The sequence below is a fragment of the Pelodiscus sinensis genome, chromosome 12 (assembly GCF_049634645.1).
Source record: "Pelodiscus sinensis isolate JC-2024 chromosome 12, ASM4963464v1, whole genome shotgun sequence".
In the NCBI taxonomy this organism is placed as follows: domain Eukaryota; kingdom Metazoa; phylum Chordata; order Testudines; family Trionychidae; genus Pelodiscus; species Pelodiscus sinensis.
In genome coordinates this window covers 20,919,327-20,941,007 of record NC_134722.1, presented here as the reverse complement: position 1 = coordinate 20,941,007, position 21,681 = coordinate 20,919,327, and the positions used below count along the sequence as shown (strand labels likewise).

Here is a 21,681-nt window from a genome sequence, read left to right as displayed (position 1 = left end):
TGTTCTTTAAAATTAAAAAGATCATAGAGCAGTTTTTAAATTAAAGGCAGGTAGAAAGCCAAGAACTGCGGAGCAGCACCTGGTTTGGAATGAGACATCCCTTAGGGAGATTCATGGAGATTCTCTATGCTCTGGCAGGCCTGCCAATGAGGGAGGGGAAAAGAGGGCAACTTCCTGGAGCCTTTCTATTAAAAAAGGATCAGACTGCTAACACTGCTGATCACCATCAGAGTCCTGGGCGGTGCATGCCGGGAAGTCCTGAAGGTCTGGTGTGGGGAGACTAGCCTCCAGCCCCACCCCTTCCACCTAAGGCCCCACCTTTTCTGGGAGTGTGGAGCTAACCCATCCCCACACACACCTTGCCCAGGGTTCCAGCAATTCTGTCAGTGTCTCCCCTCCCCCCCCCCCCCCCCCCCCCCGTGTCCTGCTAAGGAGGAGTGAATGGAAAATGATAAAATACAGGCAGGATCTGATCAGAGACTATCAAATGAAAGAGTCCCATTCAATTCATCTAATGGCAGACAGCTAAAAAATGACACATGTTTAAAGTGCTTTAATATACCATTGCTAGAAATCTAAATAATTCTATGAGTGAACTAGAGAGGCTCATATTAAATGAGGACATTGATACAAACAGGCATCATAGAAACTTGGTGGAATGAAGATAATCAATGGAACACAGTATTACCAAGGCACAACATATATCAGAAGGACAGAACGGGTTGTATTCATGGGGCAGTGGCATGGTATGTGAAAAAAAAAACACACAATCAAATTAAATAAAAATCTTAAATGAACCAAACTATAACACAGAATCTCTATGAATGGCAATTCCATGCTCTAATAATAAGAATATAGCAGGCAGTAGGTATACATTACTGACCACCTGACCAAGATGGTGATAGTGACTATGAAATGCTCAGGGAAATTAGAGAAGATATTTTACAATAAAAAACTCAATGGTAATGGAGGATTTCAACTATCCCCACACTGACTTGATAAAAATCACCTCAAGATAAAATGCAGAGACCAAATTTCTTGGAGCAGCTAGTCCTGGAACCCACAAGAGGAGAGGCAATTCTTGATTTAGTCCTAACTCAAGCACAAGATCTGGTCAAAGACGTGAATTTAGCTAAACTGGATGGTATTAGTGACAATAATATAATTGAATTTTACATCCCTATGACAGGGAAAACACCATAGCAGCCCCATTCCCAAAAGGGGAACTTACCCAAAAATGAGATCAGTTAAACAGAAAATTAAAGGTACACTGAAATTTCTGAAAGTTGCATGGAAACTTTTTAGACACCATAAAAGAGGTTCAACTTAAATCAGTGGTTCTCAAACAGTGGTCCATAGCTCAAGCTCAGCCTCTCCCCATTTTCCCCACAGCAGGGAGCCCATGCTGGCACTCCAGCCTCCTCATCCCTCTCCCGCTAGGTTAGAGCACCAGTGCCGGCTTCCTGCTGGGGGGCAGGTCAGAAAGCCCCAAGCCTTGCTGTGCAATCCGTCTCATAGAGAAAAACTGCTCCCCCTCATTCGGCCAGCAGCGGGAGACCATGTTACACAGTGCCTGGGACTGGTATGGGGTGCAAAGGCAAATAAGTGACCTTCCATGTGCAAACTCTTCATATACCCCTTCTCCCCCTGCCAAAACCCCCCATCCAAGCCTGTTTCTGCACTTCCTGCCCTAGCCAGACACCCTCCCCCCAGCCAGACACCCTATCCGCCCCCAGCCTGCTCCTGCACCCTCCCTCCTGGCCACATACTGCACCTTCCCTTGTTCTTGCTATCTCCTCCTGGACAAACACCCCACTCCCATCTTGCTCCTGCACCCCACCTCCCACCCAGACCTTGCACCTTTACCCCCTCCTGCACCTCACCTCTTGCCCACAGGCAGCCCTGTCCTGCACAATGAACCCCTCATTATTATCCCAACCCCAGAATGGGCCCAGGAACCACAGAAGAGTTAATCTGGCCAATGGGAAGCCCTGAATCTCAGTCCTCTCTGTCCCTATCCCTCCCCAGGTGGGGCTAGAGTGCCAGAAGAGTGAAGAATGTCAGTTGGGGGCCACATCAATGAGGGTTGGGGATTTTTGGAGGTTTTTTTTTGTGTGGTCCCCAGCTGATTTTTCTGTGGGTCCGTAGCCTCTGATCCAAAAAAGGTTCCCCACCCCTGCCATAAATAAAGAAAACACAGTAACTTTTTGTTTTGGACATAAATTAAAATTTTACTTTATTTAAAATGAAGTTTGATAAACTAACATGAGAAAGTTAAAGCTCTTAATCTGTTTAATAATTTATATTAATATTTCCTTTCTTACTTGTTAAATTAAACTGTTCTCCCTAGTTGAAGCACTAGCAAAATGGCTGGAGTGTAATTATGTAATTAACAGTGAGTTTCCATTAGCAACTCATGGTCTATGGAAAGATTTGCATTGAGTCAGGTGGGCCATAGGCCAAAAAGTTTGAGAACCAATGACTTAAATGTATATCCAAAATTAAAACATAGTAAGAGAACCAAAAAAGTGCCACCATGGCTAAACAACAAAGTAAAAGTAGCAGTGAGAGGCAAAAAAAAAATCCTTTAAAAATGTGGAAGCTAAATCTTAGTGAGGAGAATAGAAAGGAGCATAAATTCTGTCAAATTCAGAAAATAATTTAAAGTACAGATAGCTAAAAACTCAAAAAGTAACAGCAATTTTTTTAACTACATCAGAAGCAGGAAGCCTGCTGAACAACCTGTGGGGCCATTAGACAAATGAGATGCTAAAGAAGCATTCAAGGGCAGTATAGCCATTATGGAGAAACTAAATTAATTCTTTGCTTTGGTCTTCTTGGCTAAGGATGAAGGAGATTCACAAACCTAGAGCCATTCTTTTTAGGTGACAACTTTGATAACTCTTCCAGATTGAAATGTCATTTGAGAGGAGACTTGGAACAAATTGATAAATTAAACAGTAATAAGTCATCAGAACCAGATGGTATTCATTGAAGAGTTCTGAAGGAATTCAAATATGAAATTGCAGAACTACTAACTATGGTGTGTAATCTACCATTTAAATCTACTTTTGTACCGGATGATTGGAGGTATGTGATGCCAATTTTTAAAAAAGGCTCCAGAGGCAATCCTGGCAATTACAATCTAGTTAACTTGACTTCAGCAGTGGGCCAACTGGTTGAAACAACAGTAAAGAACAAAACTGTCAGACACATAGATGGACTTGATTTGTTGGGGAAGAGTAAACATGGTTTTTGTAAAGGGAAATCATGTCTCACCAATATATTAGAATTCTTCAAGGGGATCAACAAGCATGTGGACAAGGGGGAACCAGCGGATATCGTGTAATTAGATTTTCAAACAGCTTTTGACAAGGTCCATCACCAATGCCTCTTAAGCACACTAAGCTGTCATAGGGAAAAAGGGAAGGTCCTCTCATGGACTAGTAACTGACTAAAAGATAAGTGTAGTGGGGCAGCTACACGACTCCTGCAAGGAAGGGTTAAAGCAGGCTGTAGGATGCCTGTGCAAACACCTTCCAATCAGGAAAGGGCTCACTGGGGGCCAATCAGAGAACAGTTTTCTGGAGCAACCTTGTTATAAAGAGCTACTCAACAGAGCAGAGAGACAGGGAAACTGAGTGTGGAGAGCCTACCACAGGAGTGGAGCCTCCTACAAACCAAGCTCAGAGAAAAGCTGCAGTTGAAAATTCCTTCCATGGGTGATTTGAGGGAGAGGGTGTGTAGTGCAGTGGTCCCCAATGCGGTGCCTGTGGGCGCCATGGCACCCGCCAGGCCATTTCTATGAGCTCGCCGAGTGATTGGGGGCAGCGCCAGTCCAGGGCGCGCAGCACATGGGCGGCCCCGCCCCCGGGCCCGCGGCGTATGAGCGTCCCCGCCCCTGGGCACATAGCATAGGATCAGCACCAGACCTGGGCGTGCGGCGTATGGGCGTCCCCACCCCTGGGCACGCAGCACAGAAGTGGAACTGGACCCAAGCATGTGGCGTATGGGCAGCCCCACCCCTGGATGTGCAGCACAGGAGTGGCGCCGGCCCCGGGAGTGCAGTGCATGGGTGGCTCTGGCACCGGGCACTCGGCATATGGGTGTCCCCGCGCCACATGGGTGGCCCAGCCCCCGGGCATCTGGCAGCCACAAAAGATTGGGGACGACTGGTGTAGTGCTTCTGTAGCCCACTCCAGAAGGGAAAGGACTGCAGACAAGCCAGAGGAGGCTTTCACAACTCTGACCAATTAGGGCAGGGAGCAGCCAGCCAATCAAAGCCAGGCTGGGCCTATAAAGGCATTCACTCTTGCTCCAAGTGTGGAGTAGGAGGGTCCTGGCTGCCTGGAAAGTTAGAGAGGGTACCCGAGACAGAACAGTGCTGGGGAAAGGTAGGTAGAGCTAGAGAGCTTTGGTCTGACCCAACTCCCAGGCTGCGGGCCTGATTTAGGGGCCTTAGGTGTACTAAGGCTGCAGGGAGCCAGCCAGGGCAGGAAGAGGCAGCCAATGATGCCAATGATGAGTGGCCATTTCAGACTCCAGGGGCTAGATGATGACTGGAAGTGGGTCATTGAGTAAAGGTAGATATAGGGGCTTGGGGTTTCCTGGGAGGGGAGGACCCCAGAATGTGGGGACACTGCTGTAGGTCAGTGTTGTGAGGAAAGGGCACCATGAGCCAGAAAATTCATGCAGTTACTTGACTCTTCAACTACCCAATATCTAACATCCCTAGTAGATATAGCTGTAAAGCTGCAAAAAAGAAAACAATGTGGTCCCACCACACCAATTTAAAAATACATATTCTTATTGCTGTAACGCCACCGTGAGTCACTGTACTGCTGAAAACATTCACTGCCTTAAACCCTTTCTGCAAAATTGCAGAGATAATGTATAAATGTCACAAAAAGTAAAATGTTAAGTTTAAAGAAGTTTATCCTTCATATTTTTATTTATCTGGTAGAGCTACACTAAGTTCTTGCTCCCACTTTTTCATGGTACTTTTGCCACCTAATTTTTTTAAAAATATACACATTTAAATAAATGATTAGATTCTAAACATTATTAACAAAATAAAACAGGCTACAATAGGCGTCAAACTATTTTTTTCTGAAAACTTTCAGTGATATTATCAAGAGCATTTCAACATTGCTAATAGTTTATTTCATCATGAGAACCCCTCAACAGAATCATTTTCTTGTATTTTATTTGATAATGTATTATTAATATCTGTGAAGTAGGGATGTAAAATCCTGGTTAATCAGTTAATCCGTTAAACCTTAGGTTTAATCGGTTAACCAATTAAGCAGGGTCCCATGATGGGAGGACAGCAGCAGGAGCAATTAGCCCCCAGCATAGGGCTGCCTTTCCTGCTCTCAGCTCTTCTATGTGCAGGACAGCCGGCTTCTGCTCCCGGCCCACTGCGGGGCTGGTGATGAGGTAATGCTTACTGGGTAACCCATTAAACCGGTTACCCATTCACATCCCTGCTAAGCGGAGAATAAAATATTACAGGAAAGGCAGAAGCAAATTTTAATAATAATTGGTGAGTGGTGTTTTACAATCTAATGACAGTTTCTAATTTTTTTTATTTTTTTTAAAAAAATTTTAAGAATTATTGAATGGAGGGTAGAGTAGTTTTGGATATGTTAAGGAGAAATATGACCAAAAACACTTGCAAACTGTTTTTTAACTGTTTCCCATAAAAGTCAACTGTTCACTTCAGATCAATGGATTTTCAGTAGTAATTCTGTGGAACAAAGATGCCATCCAGTGGTAGGCTAGATTGATAGTTACTGTCTATTCCCTATTCATAGCACAGCACACAATGTTTCACAGGATTAGGTTCCTTTGCACATCACATTGTGCTAACTCTAAAGGTACAACATAGCACAGTTGCTGCTGATTCCCTTTTTCGTTATATTTGTACAGTTTTAGGGTATTAGAAGCAACCTCACAATGTAGTATGTATTATTTATTAGTGTAGGACTGTTTTCCCCCCTCAAGCTCATAGTGTTGTCCACATCTTAACAGATGTAGTTTAATGGACCATTTTTCTTCCCATATGCAGCCACCTCTCCTCCACTCATGATCAGAAACACTAAAGTAACTATTGCATGCTTATGTGAAAAAATGAAATTAAGGAAAGTAATATATATAGCAATTATATATAGTAATAACACTTTACTATGTCAATATGACATCATATCATCCAATTTGGAGTGTCTCATTGTAATTATAACATTGATTTTTTATTTCTAAAAACTGAAATTAAAGAAAGTAAACAGCTTTTTTTCAACATACATTTCCCTCGATATTATTTTAAATATTAAAGACTATGGCTATGTCTAGACTACAGAGTTATACTGGAAAAGATATTCAAAATGCAAACCGCAATTTGTGTATCTTTTTCCGCTTTTTTTTTTCTGGAAGAAGCTTTTCCGAAATTTAGCCCATCTACATGGGGCCAGATTTCGGAAAACCCTCCTCTTTTGGAACATCCCTTATTCCTCATACAATGAAGAATACAGGGATGTTGAAAGAACATATCCGCTTTTTCGGAAACTGTTCTGAAAAAGTAGATGCATTCCTTGGATGCGGTAGAGCTTTTCTGGGATACCTCTGGTATCCAAGAAAATCTCTGCAGTGTAAACACAGCCTATGAGTTAATGTTGGAGGCTAATGTTTTTGGTGGCACTTCCAACATAAGCCAAGACTAGCTTTTCATGAAGTCTACTTGTGAAAGTGCAATTAACAATAGTGACCTTATTTTAAAGTTTTATGGACCAATGACAACATACCACAGGTAGGGATGTTAAAGGGTTAACCAGTAAGCATACCGGTAATACTCATGCTTACCAGTATGCTTACCACTATGCTTACTGGTTAACTGGTCTTGGCCAGTGAATTCTGACGGCAGCCAGTTGCACTGGGCTGGAACAGTCCTGGCCACTTAAGGACCAGTAGGGCTAGATGCCGGGACCCTTTGGCCACAACCAGGCTGAATGCAGGCTAGGCATCAGGGCCTACACTAAAACAATTAACTGGTTAAGCACTCTTGTTTAACCAGTTAATTGTTTTAACATACCTAACCATAGGGGTAGTAAAAGTGAGCTCAGAGTATCAAGAAAACATTAATCTCACTTTATAAGTACAGGTTCCTCAAGAGATGCAGCACCAGGACAAGTATTCATGAGGTTCACAGGCTACATACAACCAGCTCTGAAATACAGCTCAGAACAATATGGAGCCTTTGGAAAAAGAAGGTGAAACTAGATGATTGCTAAACCTAACTATCCCATCTCAAACAAAACAATCTACACTGGCAGCATTCCCTGTATCCATTTTTTTCACTCTGACAGGACTGTCTTCTATAATGAGTAAAATCAACCAGATTATGGTTTCTAATCTCACTTCACTTAGGCTGGATCACTGATCACCTTATTACAGACCCAATCCTTTAACATTCCTTTTTATGATTATTAAACATATGTGATGTGGATGGGAAAAGGAGTAAATGGGTGCTGCCGGGTTGGTCCAGTAGCGCCAAGGAGCGGTGCTGCGGGACCAACCGGCAGCGCCCCACCTGCTCTACCACAGGCCCCGGGCTTTGCTCCACATCACCCTGGTCTGCTGGGGGGGGCACTAGCTGCGTCCCCCCCCCAGCAGACCAGGGAGACACGGAGCAAAGCCGCGGAGGACCCGGGCCGGACCGCGGCGCTTCCAGATCAGCGCTGTGGTCCGGCCCGGGTCCTCCGCGGCTTTGTTCAGCGTCTCCCTGGTCTGCAGACCAGGGAGGCGCTGAGCAAAGCCGCGCAGGACCCGGCCCGGCCCGCGGCGCTTCCAGCTGATCTGGAAGCGCCGCGGTCCGGCCCGGGTACTCCGCGGCTTTGCTCCGCGTCTCCCTGGTTTGCTGGGGGGGGGACGCAGCTAGTGCCCCCCCCAGCAGACCAGGGAGATGTGGAGCAAAGCCCGGGGCCTGTGGTCGAGCAGGTGGGGCGCTGCCGGTTGATCCCGCAGCACCGCTCCTTGGCGCTACTGGACCAACCCGGCAGCACCCCAGCTGCTAAGCCCCAGGAGTCCTGATTCAGCCGCTGCTGATCTGGAAGCGGCCGCGGGTCCGGCCCCGGGTCCTGCGCCGCTTTGCTCCCCGTCTCCCTGGTCTGCTGGCTCCCGCAGCAGAACAGGGAGATGGGGAGCAGCTTTTCTCGCCCCAGAGGAGGCGGGCGGCGGGACCAGGTGTCCCGCCGCTCGACTCCTCCGGGGCGAGAAAATCCCAGTTCGTAACTGCGGATCCGACATAAGTCGGATCTGCGTAACTCGGGGACTACCTGTACAGTAAAACTCCATTAGTCCGGCATCCAATGCTCTGGCACTCCTGATGGTCCGGCACCATCAGGAACTCGGAAGCCCTCGGGGAAGCCGGACAATTGGATCTGCTCTGCGCCTGGCTTCCCCGATTCAGCCGCTGCTGAAACTGACCAGAAGCTGAATCGGAGAACCTGTAGGCAGAGCAGCTGGGGTGCTGCCAGGTTGGTCCCGTAGCACCGCCCCTCGGTGCTGCGAGACCAACCCGGCAGCACCCCAGCTGCTCTGCCCCAGGCGTCCCCTATTCAGCCACTGCTGAAACTGATCAGCAGCTGACTCTGGGAAGCCCGGGGCAAAGCTGCTCTGCCCCGGGCTTCCTGGAATCAGCCATAGGTCAGTTTCAGCAGCGGCTAAATAGGGGTGCCTGGGGCAGAGCAGCTGGGGTGCTGCCGGGTTGGTCCCATAGTGCCGCCCCTCGGCGTCCCCAAGAGCAGGCGCTGCCCCAGGCGTCCCCAAGAGCAGCTTGGGTGCTGCCGGGTTGGTCTCGCAGCACCGAGGGGCGGCGCTACCGGACCAATCTGGCAACATCCCAGCTGCTCTGCTGCAGGTGTCCCCGATTCAGCTGCTGCTGAAAGAAACTGACCAGAAGCTGCTGAATCGGGGACGCCTGGGGCAGAGCATCCCCCACACCCCATCCCAGACTCCTCGTAGCCCCCCCTTCTGATAGTCCGGCATATTTGATAATCCGGCACCCCCTGGGTCCTAAAGGTGCCAGATTATCGGAAGTTTATTGTACTTTACTACCTTCTAGTAAAACTTTAACTCCTCAATTAGTCTGCAATTGGTGCGGAGAAGCACGTAAATCGGATGGAGACTTCTCTTAGAGGAGAATCCTTTGATTGAGATTCTCTAAGCTGTAGTCAGAAAGAGAGGACGGGAGAGGACAAACCATGGGCCAGAGCAGACAAACAACCGCATATAAAGGAAGCCAATGCATCAGGGAAGGGAAGACAAATAAACAGTGGCAAATTTTTAAAGTGCTTCTACACAAATGCTAGGAGTCTGACTAATAAGATGGGTAAACAAGAATACCTCGTATTAAAGGAGGAGATTGACATAATAGGCATCACTGAAACCTGGTGGAATGAGAAAAATCTGTGGGACACAATCATACCGGGATATAAAATATATCGAAGGATAGAGCGGGCTGTGTGGGTGGCGGAGTGGCACTGTATGTGAAAGATAATGTAGAATCAAATTAAATAAAAATATTAAATGAATGAACATGTTCAATAGAATCGCCATGGATAGTAATTCCATGCTCCAATAATAAGAATTTAGCAGTAGGGATATATTATCGACCACCTGACCAGGACAGCAATACTGACATTGAAATGCTGAGGGAGATTAGAGAAGCTACCAAAATAAAGAACTCTATAATAATGGGAGATTTTAATTATCCCCATATTGACTGGATACATGTCACCTAAGGAAGAGAAGGAGAGATAAAATTTCTCAATGGCTTAAAAGACTGCTTCTTGGAGCAGCTAGTACAGGAAGCCACAAGGGGAGAGGCAATTCTCGATTTAGTCCTGAGTGGAGCGCAGGATCAGGTCCAGGAGATAACCATTACAGGACCGCTTGGGAATAGTGACCATAATATAACAACATTTAACATTCCTTTGGTGGGAAGAACACCTCAGCAGTCCAGCACTCTGGCTTTTAATTTCAAAAAGGGGAATTACACAAAAATGAGGAGGTTAGTTAAACAGAAATTAAAAGGCACAGTGACTAGAGCCAAATCCCTGCAAGCTGCATGGAAACTTTTTAAAGGCCCAAATTAAATGTATACCCCAAATTAAAAAAACATAGTAAAGAGACCTAAAAAAGAGTTACTGTGGCTTAACCAGCTTGTAAAAGAAGCAGTGAGGGACAAAAAAGGCATCTTTCACGAAGTGGAAGTCCAGTCCTAGTGAGATAAATAGAAAGGAACATAAACACTGTCAAATCAAGTATAAAAATGTAATAAGAAAAGCAAAAAAAGATTTTGAGGAACAGCTAGCCAAAAACTGAAAAAGAAATAGCAAAATGTTTTTTAAGTACATTAGAAGCAGGAAGCCTGCTAAAAAACCAGTGGGTCCCCTAGACAATCGAGATATAAAAGGAGCAATCAAGGACGAGAAAGCCATTGCGGAGAAACTACATGATTTCTTTGCTTCAGTCTTCACGGCTGAGGATGTTAGGGAGATTCCCAAATCTGCACCATCCTTTGTGGGTGATGAATCTGAGGAGCTGTCCTGGATTGAAGTGTCATTAGAGGAGGTTTTGGAACAAATAGAAAAACTTAATGTTAACAAATCACCAGGACCAGATGACATTCACCCAAGGGTTCTAAAAGAACTCAAATGGAAAATTGCTGAACTATTATCTGTGGTTTGTAACCTATCCTTTAAATTGGCTTCCGTACCGAATGACTGGATGGTAGCTAACGTGACACCAATATTTTAAAAGGGCTCTAGAGGTGATCTTGGCAATTACAGACTAGCAAGTCTAACTTCAGTACCGGACAAATTAGTCGAAATAATAGTAAAGAATAAAATTGTCAGGCATGTAGAAGAACATAATTTGTTGGGCAAAAGTCAACATGGTTTCTGTAAAGAGAAATCATGTCTTACTAATCTATTAGAGTTCTTTGAAGGGGTTAACAAACATGCGGACAAGGGGGATCCAGTAGATATAGTATACTTAAATTTTCAGTAAGCCTTTGACAAGGTCCCTTACCAAAGGCTCTTGTGTAAATTACATTGTCATGGGATAAGAGGGAAGGTCCTTTCATGGACTGAGAACTAGTTAAAAGACAGGAAACAAAGGGTAGAAATAAATGGTAAATTTTCAGAATGGAGAGGGATAACTAGTGCTGTCCCCCAAGGGTCAGTCCTGAGACCAATCCTGTTCAATTTATTCATAAATGATCTGGAGAAAGCGGTAAGCAGTGAGGTAGTAAAGTTTGCGGATGATACTAAACTGTTTAAGATAGTCAAGACAGAAGCAGACTGTAAAGAACTTCAAAAAGATCTCACCAAACTGAGTGATTGGGCAACAAAATGGCAAATGAAATTTAATGTGGATAAATATAAAGTAATGCACGTTGGAAAAAATAACCCTAACTATACGTACAGTATGATGGGGGCTAATTTGGACAAATCAGGAAAGAGATCTTGGAGTTATCGTGGACAATTCTCTGAAAACGTCCACACACTGTGTAGCGGCGGTCAAAAAGGCAAATAGGATGTTAGGAATTATTAAGAAAGGGATAGAAAATAAGACAAAGAATATCTTACTGCCCCTGTATAAAACTATGATACGCCCACATCTTGAATACTGTGTACAGATGTAGTCTCCTCACCTCAAAAAAGATATTTTGGCCTCAGAAAAGGGCAACTAAAATGATTAGGGGTTTGGAACGGGTCCCATATGAAGAGAGGTTAAAGCGACTGGGACTTTTCAGTTTAGAAAAGAGGAGACTAGGGGAGATATGATAAAGGTATATAAAATTATAAGTGGTGTGGAGAGAGTAAATAAAGAAAAGTTATTTATTAGTTCCCATAATAGAAGAACTAGAGGTCACCAAATGAAGTTAATGGATAGCAGGTTTAAAACTAATAAAAGAAAGTTCTTCTTCACACAGCGCGTAGTCAACCTGTGGAACTCCTTGCCAGAGAAGGATAGGACAATAACAGAGTTTAAAGAGAAACTAGATAATTTTATGGAGGTTAGGTCCATAAAAGGCTATTAGCCAGGGGATAGAAATGGTGTCCCTGGCCTCTGTTTGTCAGAGGCTGGAGAAGGATGGAAGGAGACAAATCTCTTGATCATTGTCTTCGGTCCACCCCCTCTGGGGCACCTGGTGCTAGCCACTGTCTGCAAACAGGCTACTGGGCTAGATGGCCATTCTTATGTCCTGCTGTACTCAGTGAAGCAAGATATCCATTGTGAGTAAAGTTACCATAATCCTGCTTTAAATTATTTTTCATTAAGAAAAAAACAGGGTATACAATACCAATATCTTAAAATATCTGAGAAGGTGAAGAATGTTTTGTAGAGAAAGAACAGAGATACTTCAGTTTTTCACATGCAAAGAGTAAACAACTAGGACAATTATTGTTCATAACTCAGCCACAAATTTCAGGACACTATAATTGATTGACAAAAAACATTGAGATAACAAGCATAAAGGTTAACTACAAGAATTTTAAACACAAAATGTGGAACTAGATCCTTAGTGTGTTGATAACATTGTTCCTGAAGCAGCCCAGGAGGAAGAATTTGTCTCAGTCACAATCACTCTCCTCATCTCCCCACAGCTCTCTGTCAGCCACAGTGTACGTTCCCCAATACGCTATTTCACAGGTACTCTGAAAGCAGGGCCAAGGCTCCACCTAGACAAGTGAGAAACGTAATGGCTCTATACATCTTGTTTCCCCACTGGAGTGGTGGTACAGTGCAACAGCACAAGGGAGTAAGGCAGTGGTGGGCAACCTGCAGCTCAGGAGAACTGGGCCTCCCTCCCTCCCCCATGTACCTCTCACGCACTAGGGCACTGGAGTCTCACACTTCCTACTCCTCCCCTCCCAGCACTTTCAAAGCACTACAAATCTGCTGATTTACACTCTGTCCCCACTCCTCCCGCTCCCTCCCAGAACTGGAATGCTGCGAATCAGCTGTTTGCAGCTTTTCAAGCTCTGGGAGTAAGGGTGAGGTGCAGGGACAGAGCGCAAATAGGTGGATTCATGGTACTCTGAATGTGCTGGGAAAGAGTGGGTGGAGCAGACAAGTGTGGGGCTCCAGAGGAACACTGAGATGAAGGAAGGCCACTCATGTGGCCCACTTACTAATCTTGGTTGTTCATTGCTTGAGTAAGGGGATCCCTGATGCTTCTTCTATTTTCTTGCGCTAGTGCACAGGATTGGCCACAAACTGGCCCTTGATTATTAGACATACTAAGGGCCATATTATGGGTTGGGATTACAAGCAGTTTCCACTGATATCAATGGGAGTCTTGTGTTTATATCCCAAACCAGATTACAGTCCTCAGCAAATAGATAAACGAAAAAGAAAAAAAATGCTTACCAGGTTTTTCACTATTCTTTAGGATCCATATAGGGATGCTTAATCTGTCCTTAAGGGAAGTGGCCTGGCATTTTCTGGGTCATGTCTAAAATAATCTAAAGTAGCAGATTAAGAACCAACTTCCAATTTACTTTTATTGGGTATTGTTTTGTATTACTATATTGTGAGTAAAACTTGTAGGCCTGACACATCGTAGTAGTTCAATAAGCTTTGTTTTATGTAGTTATATAGATTTTGTTTAATAAGTTTAGTTTATAGGAGCTGCTAGGTATTAAAATATATTTGGTATTTGGTATTATAAATTAGTAAGAAATTGTTTAATTTTTTTTTAAAAATTTTGTAAGCTTGTAAGAAATCCTGCCTGCTTCTGTCAAGAGAGAGAAGACTTCAGCATCAGAGGGTTAGAATGGCTAACAAGAAGGCGTGAACTCAGGCATGGGTCAAATTCAGGATGGCCAAAGGGGGCAGAATTGAGGACTTTAAAGCAAAAGTTGGGACTTACAACCATAAAAATGGGGTGTATAGCCATGCCATGAAGTTTTGGGTTAGTCTTTTGAAGACAACTTTGGAGCATCAAACTGTGGCTGACAGAACCCAGCTCTTTTGGTCACTAGGCTGGGATGAGCACCAATAAGACTGGTAATTATGACACCAGCTACAGGACTTACGTGTACGTGTGTGAATGCATATGCCGATTTCTATACGTTATTTGCAATAAACGTGGCATATTGCCTTTTTCCCTTGAAAAAGACTCGAATATGTCTTATAGGTATAACAAGCTCACCTGTAAATTGTATTATTATGGTTACAGATATATCTTGAGATTATTAGCTATTAAATAACAAAAAGAACTTTAGGCACTCATAGCCTGAAAAATTCTATTCATAAACAAAAATATTTAATTACAACGTATTTATCCAATCAAGCATTACTCTCTCCACTAATAACTGTCCTCAAACAATTATTCACAACATAATTTATGCAGGCTTTGATATGAACAATGAATTCATCTGGTTTGAAAACAGGATCCATGAACAAATAGATGTGTGTCAAGTTACGAGGGAGTGGGGAGTAGCATGTCACAGAAATCAGTGTTAAGTGGGGTCTTAATACATTTATTTCCACATCAAATACTAGTTTGATTTAGGTTTGATATTGTTTGGGAATATTTCTTCACACCTCAAACACCTAAGAGCCCGTAAAACAAAGACAGGGCATATATTCATGCCCATCCTGCAAGCATTAGTCCACTGTCATGATACTCAACCATCCAATAACAGTAATACCCTACCTATCTAACACAGTTATTTTCAAGTCAACAATATTATCACTCCTAAAGTACAAAAGTTAAAAAAAAAACAGATTTTCGGAAAATTCATTCTATAGTCAAAGAATAAGTGCTGAAAATTTGGGAAGATTCACTATATTATTCACTATATTATGCAAACAAAACAAAATTTAAACCATGCTCAATGTGCAAATGTAAACATAAGATAAGCTATGGAATCATTTTTTGCAACTTCAAACATTTGTCATGGTAGTTAGCCATTTATCATCCCAATTTACAAATCTAGCTATCAAAGGAATTTATATATACTTTCCCCACTTCGTCTGGGACTGCCTCAGTCCTCAGCCTCCCACCTTTCAATTGTCCTTTACGAAGGACAGGGAGGGCTGAAGATTCCCTCCACCCCACATTTGTATGGGATTGTTGCAGCCAGGTGAAAGGAGCTGGCTGTTCCCCTTCGTCATGGAGCAAGGGGAAAGTGCACAGGGACTAGACAAACCTGCACCTGACTCAGCTGAGTCCACTGGAGCTGCAGCAGCCATGGAGAAGCACTTTTTACCTGGTCCCACTCTGCTGCAATGAGAGAGCGCTGTGGTACTCTCCTCTCCTCGGGATAGACCGTGTACTGAATCCTTCATTCCCAAGCCCACCCCAGAGCAATGATTTAAATGAATGCACAAATGTATGTACATTTTCATTTTATTTTCCAAAAACTGAATAAAGGACCTGAGCAATGCCAGGTAAATCTTCTAGTACTATTATATTTTTGGTACTTTGGTAGTCTAGAAGCCTCCAAGGAAGACTGGAGCCCTCCTATGGCAATCGAGAAATTGTAAACAAGACTGCCATGTACATGTTCATCTCTAGATGTCATCACAGTTAACAACCCCACATGCATGAATGGGGTAGTTCACAATTTTCCCTGACAAATTTTAGCTAGAATAAGTTTTTACCCACAAAATAAAATAACATATGAAGTCATGTGGGGATTTTATTTTGGAGAAGATAGGGGATTAACAACTGGTTTTATAAAGGAAAATTAACTTACATCTTAACTACAGAGCACCAACAATGCATTATGAATCTAACTTTTAACAAAGTAATTATTGTCAACATTGAATTCTAAACTACCATTTGTGAAATGCTCTATTCACATGTGCCTTCAGTAAACAATATATATCAGAAAAAATAGTTTAATAAGATACGATAGACTTAGTATTTACATTATTAAAATAAAATGTCTAGAAAAACAAAGTTCCCATTTCTATTACTAGTGACCAGCCCTTTTCCCATGAGTGAAAAACTAAAGTAAGTTATTTTAAAGAAAGAGTATGAAATAATGAAACAAATATGCAATAATAAAGCACCAAGGGTAAAATGAATTTATACATAACACAACTATTTTTCATATTTTTGCTCTGCTTAGATGCCAGTTTGCCTTCTGGCTATAAACACATTCTTCACACACGCTGGGAATGTTGAGGAAAACTAGTCAGCATTCAGAGGATTAATACTGATTTCCAGCTCTGTGCCTTTAGGCTTAATAGTCAGACATCTATTTGTCCTCAGGAGAGGTTAGGGGTTGAAATGCAAATATTCAAACAACAGAATTCTTTGTTACAATATCAAGAAAAAACTTGATCTTTACTGCTGTTTAATAAATCCTTGCGATTTTATGGATTTATTTAAATACAGCATTGTGTCTTGCTATTTTGAACAAGAAAACAATGCAAGGAAACAAACACATTGATTCTGACTAAATTTGTTCTCTAGAGGAAAAATGACATACAATCTTGACAGCTTATTTACCAAACTCACTAAAGATTTATTGATTTATCAATCAGTGCCTTGAGCATTTGCTTCTCCTCTAGGGAAAATTAACAATCCCAACTAACCTAATATATTCTACATATAAACTAAGTGAATGAAAGAATCAATCCTGGCACAATTTACAACATCCAGTAACAAAAAATGCTGTCCCTTTTGGTGTATGTAAAATTGAAAGCCATGCTAAAGAAGAATAAATGTCTATGTTGCTTACTAACACAAAAAATATTTATTAAGACTGTACAATTGAACCCAACTACATTTTAAATCATTTAAATACTCAGTGGGAGGCAAAAGCATTTGAAAATATAAAATTGAATGATTTTGCATCTCGATTAATACTAAGTACTACCACTATTAGTTGCAATGCTGACATGCCTCAGAGCAGAGATATTTCACAACATGCTACAAATTCTCTTTAACTCTACCTGTAAAAGTCTAAGCTTGTCAATTAATTACTAGTTTGATGAGGTCAGATCAAAGCAAGTATCCTAAAGGAAGAATGTGACAGTCTAAGAATAATTTCTTATTTTAGCAAATAAATAGGGAAAAGGGTAATATTTTAAAAGGAATTAAAATGCATTTCAAACAAGCAACCAATTTAAAATGAAGGTGGGAAGAAGATAAAAGCAATAAAATATAACATCCATTTTCCACTACAAGTATTAAAATGTTCAAAAAATAGAATGCAAAATAATGTTAATGAAAGTTTGATGTGTATTCAAAGTAACAGGCATAGCAGTTCAATAAGCCCAACTGCAGCTCAATAAACCCATGCTACTGAGCTGAACTTCTGCAGCTCCTAACCACTATAGGAACCCAAAGAATGCCCCAAGTTGTGCCTCACAAACAAATCACACAATGGAGTTTCTCTTGTCAGTTCTAAAGAACAGCATTTCCCCTAGGCTTCATACCTGCAGCTGAGCTGCACAAGCCTATCTAAATACAGTATGCCCTGCTGTCACAGTTAGGATTATCTCAACAAGGTACATCTCCTATGAGCGTTAAAATCTGATTCATAAAATAGCTGCATTGCACACTTATGAAAACCTCATCTACATAGTTTCCTCTACTAAGAGAATAATTCCTATTCACAACAGTGTTTTGGAAGGTTTATGAAATATTAAAAAACTGCGTTGGAGGAAAAAATCTGAAATCCTTTTTAAAAAAAGGAATAAACAGATTGCCATCCAATCAAAGGACATGGTAAATCTAGGAATTATTGTAAAATACTGCCCTCTGGTGTTAAATCCATTTTAAATTGTGGGAGGGGGAGAAGGGGATTGTTGTTGTTATTTTTTGTTTTTACCTGAAAGATCCACCTCCAGGGTCATTCAGCTTGTTTTTCTGATTTGCAGAGACCTGAACAACAAAGCCCTCAGGACTTTGGCTGGCTTGTATTGTTGGTGCCTTCCCTACTGTGCCTGAAAAACACCAAGCAATGTTATTATGAGCTGTCTCAGACAATTTACATCAAAGAACCTTCTGTCCAGGAACTAAATTTAACTGTCTCTAAATTGCAAACAAAAGCAAGTTGTTATTTTTAAAGGTTCCACTGCTGAAGGAGAGAACAATTTTAAAAATAAAGGTGAATATTAACTTTTTTCAACGTTTACTTATGAAAAATTGAAGATTCTAATACAGCAAACCATTGTCCATAGCTGGCTAAAATACACTTAATAGCAATAAATATGTTTGAAACTATCAATAACCTGCTCATATATGTGTATGTGTGTGTGTGTGATTTGCACAAAATAAGCAAACAATAATTGAAATAGCTTCTTGTTAAAAAGGGTAAGAAAGTGGTACTAAGGATATCAATGTGTAGTCAAATATACGATTAACTGATAAGCCTGGGCTTATCAGTTAATCTTATCTACTACACGGACTCCCCCTTCCCCACTACCTCTGTATCAGAGGGAGCAAGGGGAGGAAGCATAGTTAGCTGAACTAATAAATTATTTTACAACAGATGCTTTTCTGTAACAAAAGGGTTTGCCTTGGCTGAGGACAACTTTGTTTTTAATTCTAAGATCTTTGTTCAACTCCAGTCTGAGTTCTCAAAACAAAACTTATTTGACAGTTTTTGTTCAATCCTTCAGAGTATTGTGCACTACAGCAACCTCTGTATGGTGCCTCAATCTTGGAAAATCCACAGTAAGATTTTGGCCCTCAATTTCTAGATCCAGGGAATGAACATTGTAACTGACATATTGAAGATCCATGAGATGACACAAATAGCATCAATCCTTTAGTTGGTCAATTCATGCATCTATTTCAGATAAACTAATTAGAAGACATTTCACTGAGTGAACTGGAAAGTATGGGATAATGAATGAAACAGAAGAAAAATTAACATAGTTCAGCATGTACTATTTCTGTTCAGGAGACTCAAAGGAGCATTAATAATAAAAAAGATGCAATAGCTCTGGCAAGATGTAACAGATTTAGTGTATGCTGTTAGAAATAAAGTAATGAAACAGTAGTAATGTTCATCCAAAGTTAATTAGCAACAATAGTTTGATTTTTCTATGCATGTTTAACTTTAATCAAAGAATATTACAGAAATAAAACCAATGCAGTAACTCAATCTTTTAGTTTCCTGAAATCAACCTAAACAAATATAAATTGTCATAGCTAAAGTGTATATAGAGAATTTAATTCCACTTGCCTTCACCCTATGAATATGAATTTTCTCAAATGGATCTGACAGAACATATTTAAAAGTGGGGTTTGATATCTGGGATAATGTTTACTTCCCTTTCTATTGTAAACAGCTACTGTATGTATCTAAGCAATAATTCCCTATGTTGCATACTTTTTGGTTGCAAGGCCCACAGCAAAAACAGAAACCTTGATACTGATAGCTCTATTTTAGGAGGCAGCTCAACATAATTTGCAATAACTTTCGTAAATCAGGATCAGCTGTTGAACTGGATACCTCAAGAGACACAGACATAGTCCTTCCTCTTGAGGTCATGATTTAAGCATAGGCAATAAGGTATGGAGGAATGAGCCAGAAATTAGGAGTGAATAGGTACCTGGTTCTAATCCTGACTCTACCAATGATTCATTGTGTAGCCTGGCAAGTTACTTTATCCTTCCCTCCACTAGCTCAGTTTCCCCAGCTGCCTGGTCTCATTCACACACATTTATACTGGTGTAAATACTTCAGTAAAGGGTATGCATTTTTACTTACAAGTATACGGTACAGCCTATCACATGGACACAGTTACATAAGTATAAAGATGCTTGACAGTCTTACACTGAGAAGTTGTACTGCTTTAACTATACTGGTAAATCTCAAGTGAAACAACTCTCTAGAGTGGATCCAGTTCTATGAGGGTAAAGGTAGTTTGTACTGGTATACATACTACTGTATGAGGAGGGAATGTCTTATACAATGTAAGACTCTCTTATATCAGCATAACTGTGTTTACTGGGTTGTACGGTTTTAGTTATACTGAGATAGTTAAAGCAGTATAACTTGTGTGAAGACAAGCCTGTAAACAGAGATAACAATGCTCATATCATATAGAGGAGTATAAATGCTAAGAATTATTCTTTAGGCAAGATTATGAATTAAACCATTACCATCTGATGGCCAATCAATCAACTACATGAAATAAATGTGCCTTAACAGAGATATGTCCACACCATGCACATTTCTACCACCATTAGCACTACTGTTGGCATTCTCAGCACAGAGGCCAATCACTGACGGGGCCCAGAAATCAGATTAACCTTCTCATATTAAGGCACACCAATGAGGATTCCAGGTGTGAAAGCTTATACTCCCATGGCATATTAAATAATCTTATATGTTAATACATTTAGGATTTTAGTGCCCGTGTTGTCAATCCAACAATACCTCTCTTAAGAAATAAACTCACTTCAACCCTGACTAGAAAAAGCAGACCCAAGTGTGAAACAATAGATCAGTCTCCATACTCATGCAACACTTAGCCTCTCTGAAGAGAATGGCCACTTAAGAGCGTGAACTGGTACTAACTGTAATGGCAAGTTTGTGAGGTATATACTTTCCCGTGAGGAACAGGGAGACCAAACAACTCATCAATAGACAGACAATAATGAATTTGTACATTCCTAAACTAGACTGGATTCAGACTGAAGACCTTAAGATGACACGTTCTGTATCCCATTACAAATCTTCAATTATCTGACTGCCTACATCCGAAAAGACATTTGCCAACTGTAAACAGAAATGAAATTTAAAAAGACACGTAATAAAGACGTGCAGGGGAACACATACATATAACCGTGAGGAACCAGTAATCTACAAGAACTTCTAGGGAGAAGAAGGGGGCAAGAAAAAGCTAGTCCATTTATCTACCTTTGTACAGCTGTAAGGAACATTCAGGGTCCAATACCCAAAGTCTCTTATATACCAGACTGGTTGTGGCTAGGCATTCTGCATGTGGCAGTCTTTGACATCACAAAAAAGTGACTTTGGTAGCAGATGATAGGCATATAGCTAAAATATTTCTCCAAGAGGGTACTACCTGTTCCTCTTCATCTGGAAAGATAGTGGCTAAAATATGTGGTCTCAAGGTTGAGAGAGAAAGCAGGAAGATTAAACTGAAGCATTCTCAGGCAAAAAAACTCTTTCCCACACCAAAAGAAAAAGTCATATAACAAAAATATAGGAAACCAAAGTCCTCACTTCATTGGGACTGTCACAAAAGAAACTGCTGAGTGAAACCTAGGCAATTTAACATGTGGCCCTAAATTTGTAATCACAAAAGGTAAGTATATCAGTCTGAAAAATGTTAAAATTATATAGTGAAAACATGCATTTTCAGCCAGTAAGAAAGTAAAAGGTAATGTCAAGCCTGCCAATGTCAACACTGAGTTTTCCCCATGCTACTACTTTATAATAAAATTACAATGAAATTCATACAATGTAATATAATCTCACTAGAACATTTAAACCCATACCTTGTGGTCTAATGGTCTGAGTTATTACCACTGGCATCCTAATCTGGGTAGTCTGGCAAGCAGGGTTTCGTTTCACAGTTTGAGCAGATGTTGACTGGATAATCTGCTATTATTAAAAAAAAGTATACTTACATTATACTCTATACACAAACACACATGATATATTATAT

General features: G+C 41.3%; 1 protein-coding gene across 2 annotated transcripts in view; it reads right to left on the bottom strand.

Annotated features, from left to right (window-relative positions):
• The window catches only part of LOC102463045 (transcription initiation factor TFIID subunit 4-like), a 274,989-nt gene that overhangs the window by 195,049 nt on the left and 58,259 nt on the right, over positions 1-21,681 (bottom strand). The window contains exons 8-9 of one of the 2 annotated variants that reach the window (XM_075940091.1): positions 21,512-21,614; positions 17,862-17,976 (exon numbers count right to left, since the gene is read on the bottom strand). In XM_075940091.1, the coding sequence (XP_075796206.1) occupies positions 17,862-17,976; positions 21,512-21,614 (218 nt within the window). Of the gene's footprint in view, positions 1-17,861; positions 17,977-21,511; positions 21,618-21,681 lie in introns of both variants that reach the window. The other variant, XM_075940090.1, reaches the window with a different exon arrangement.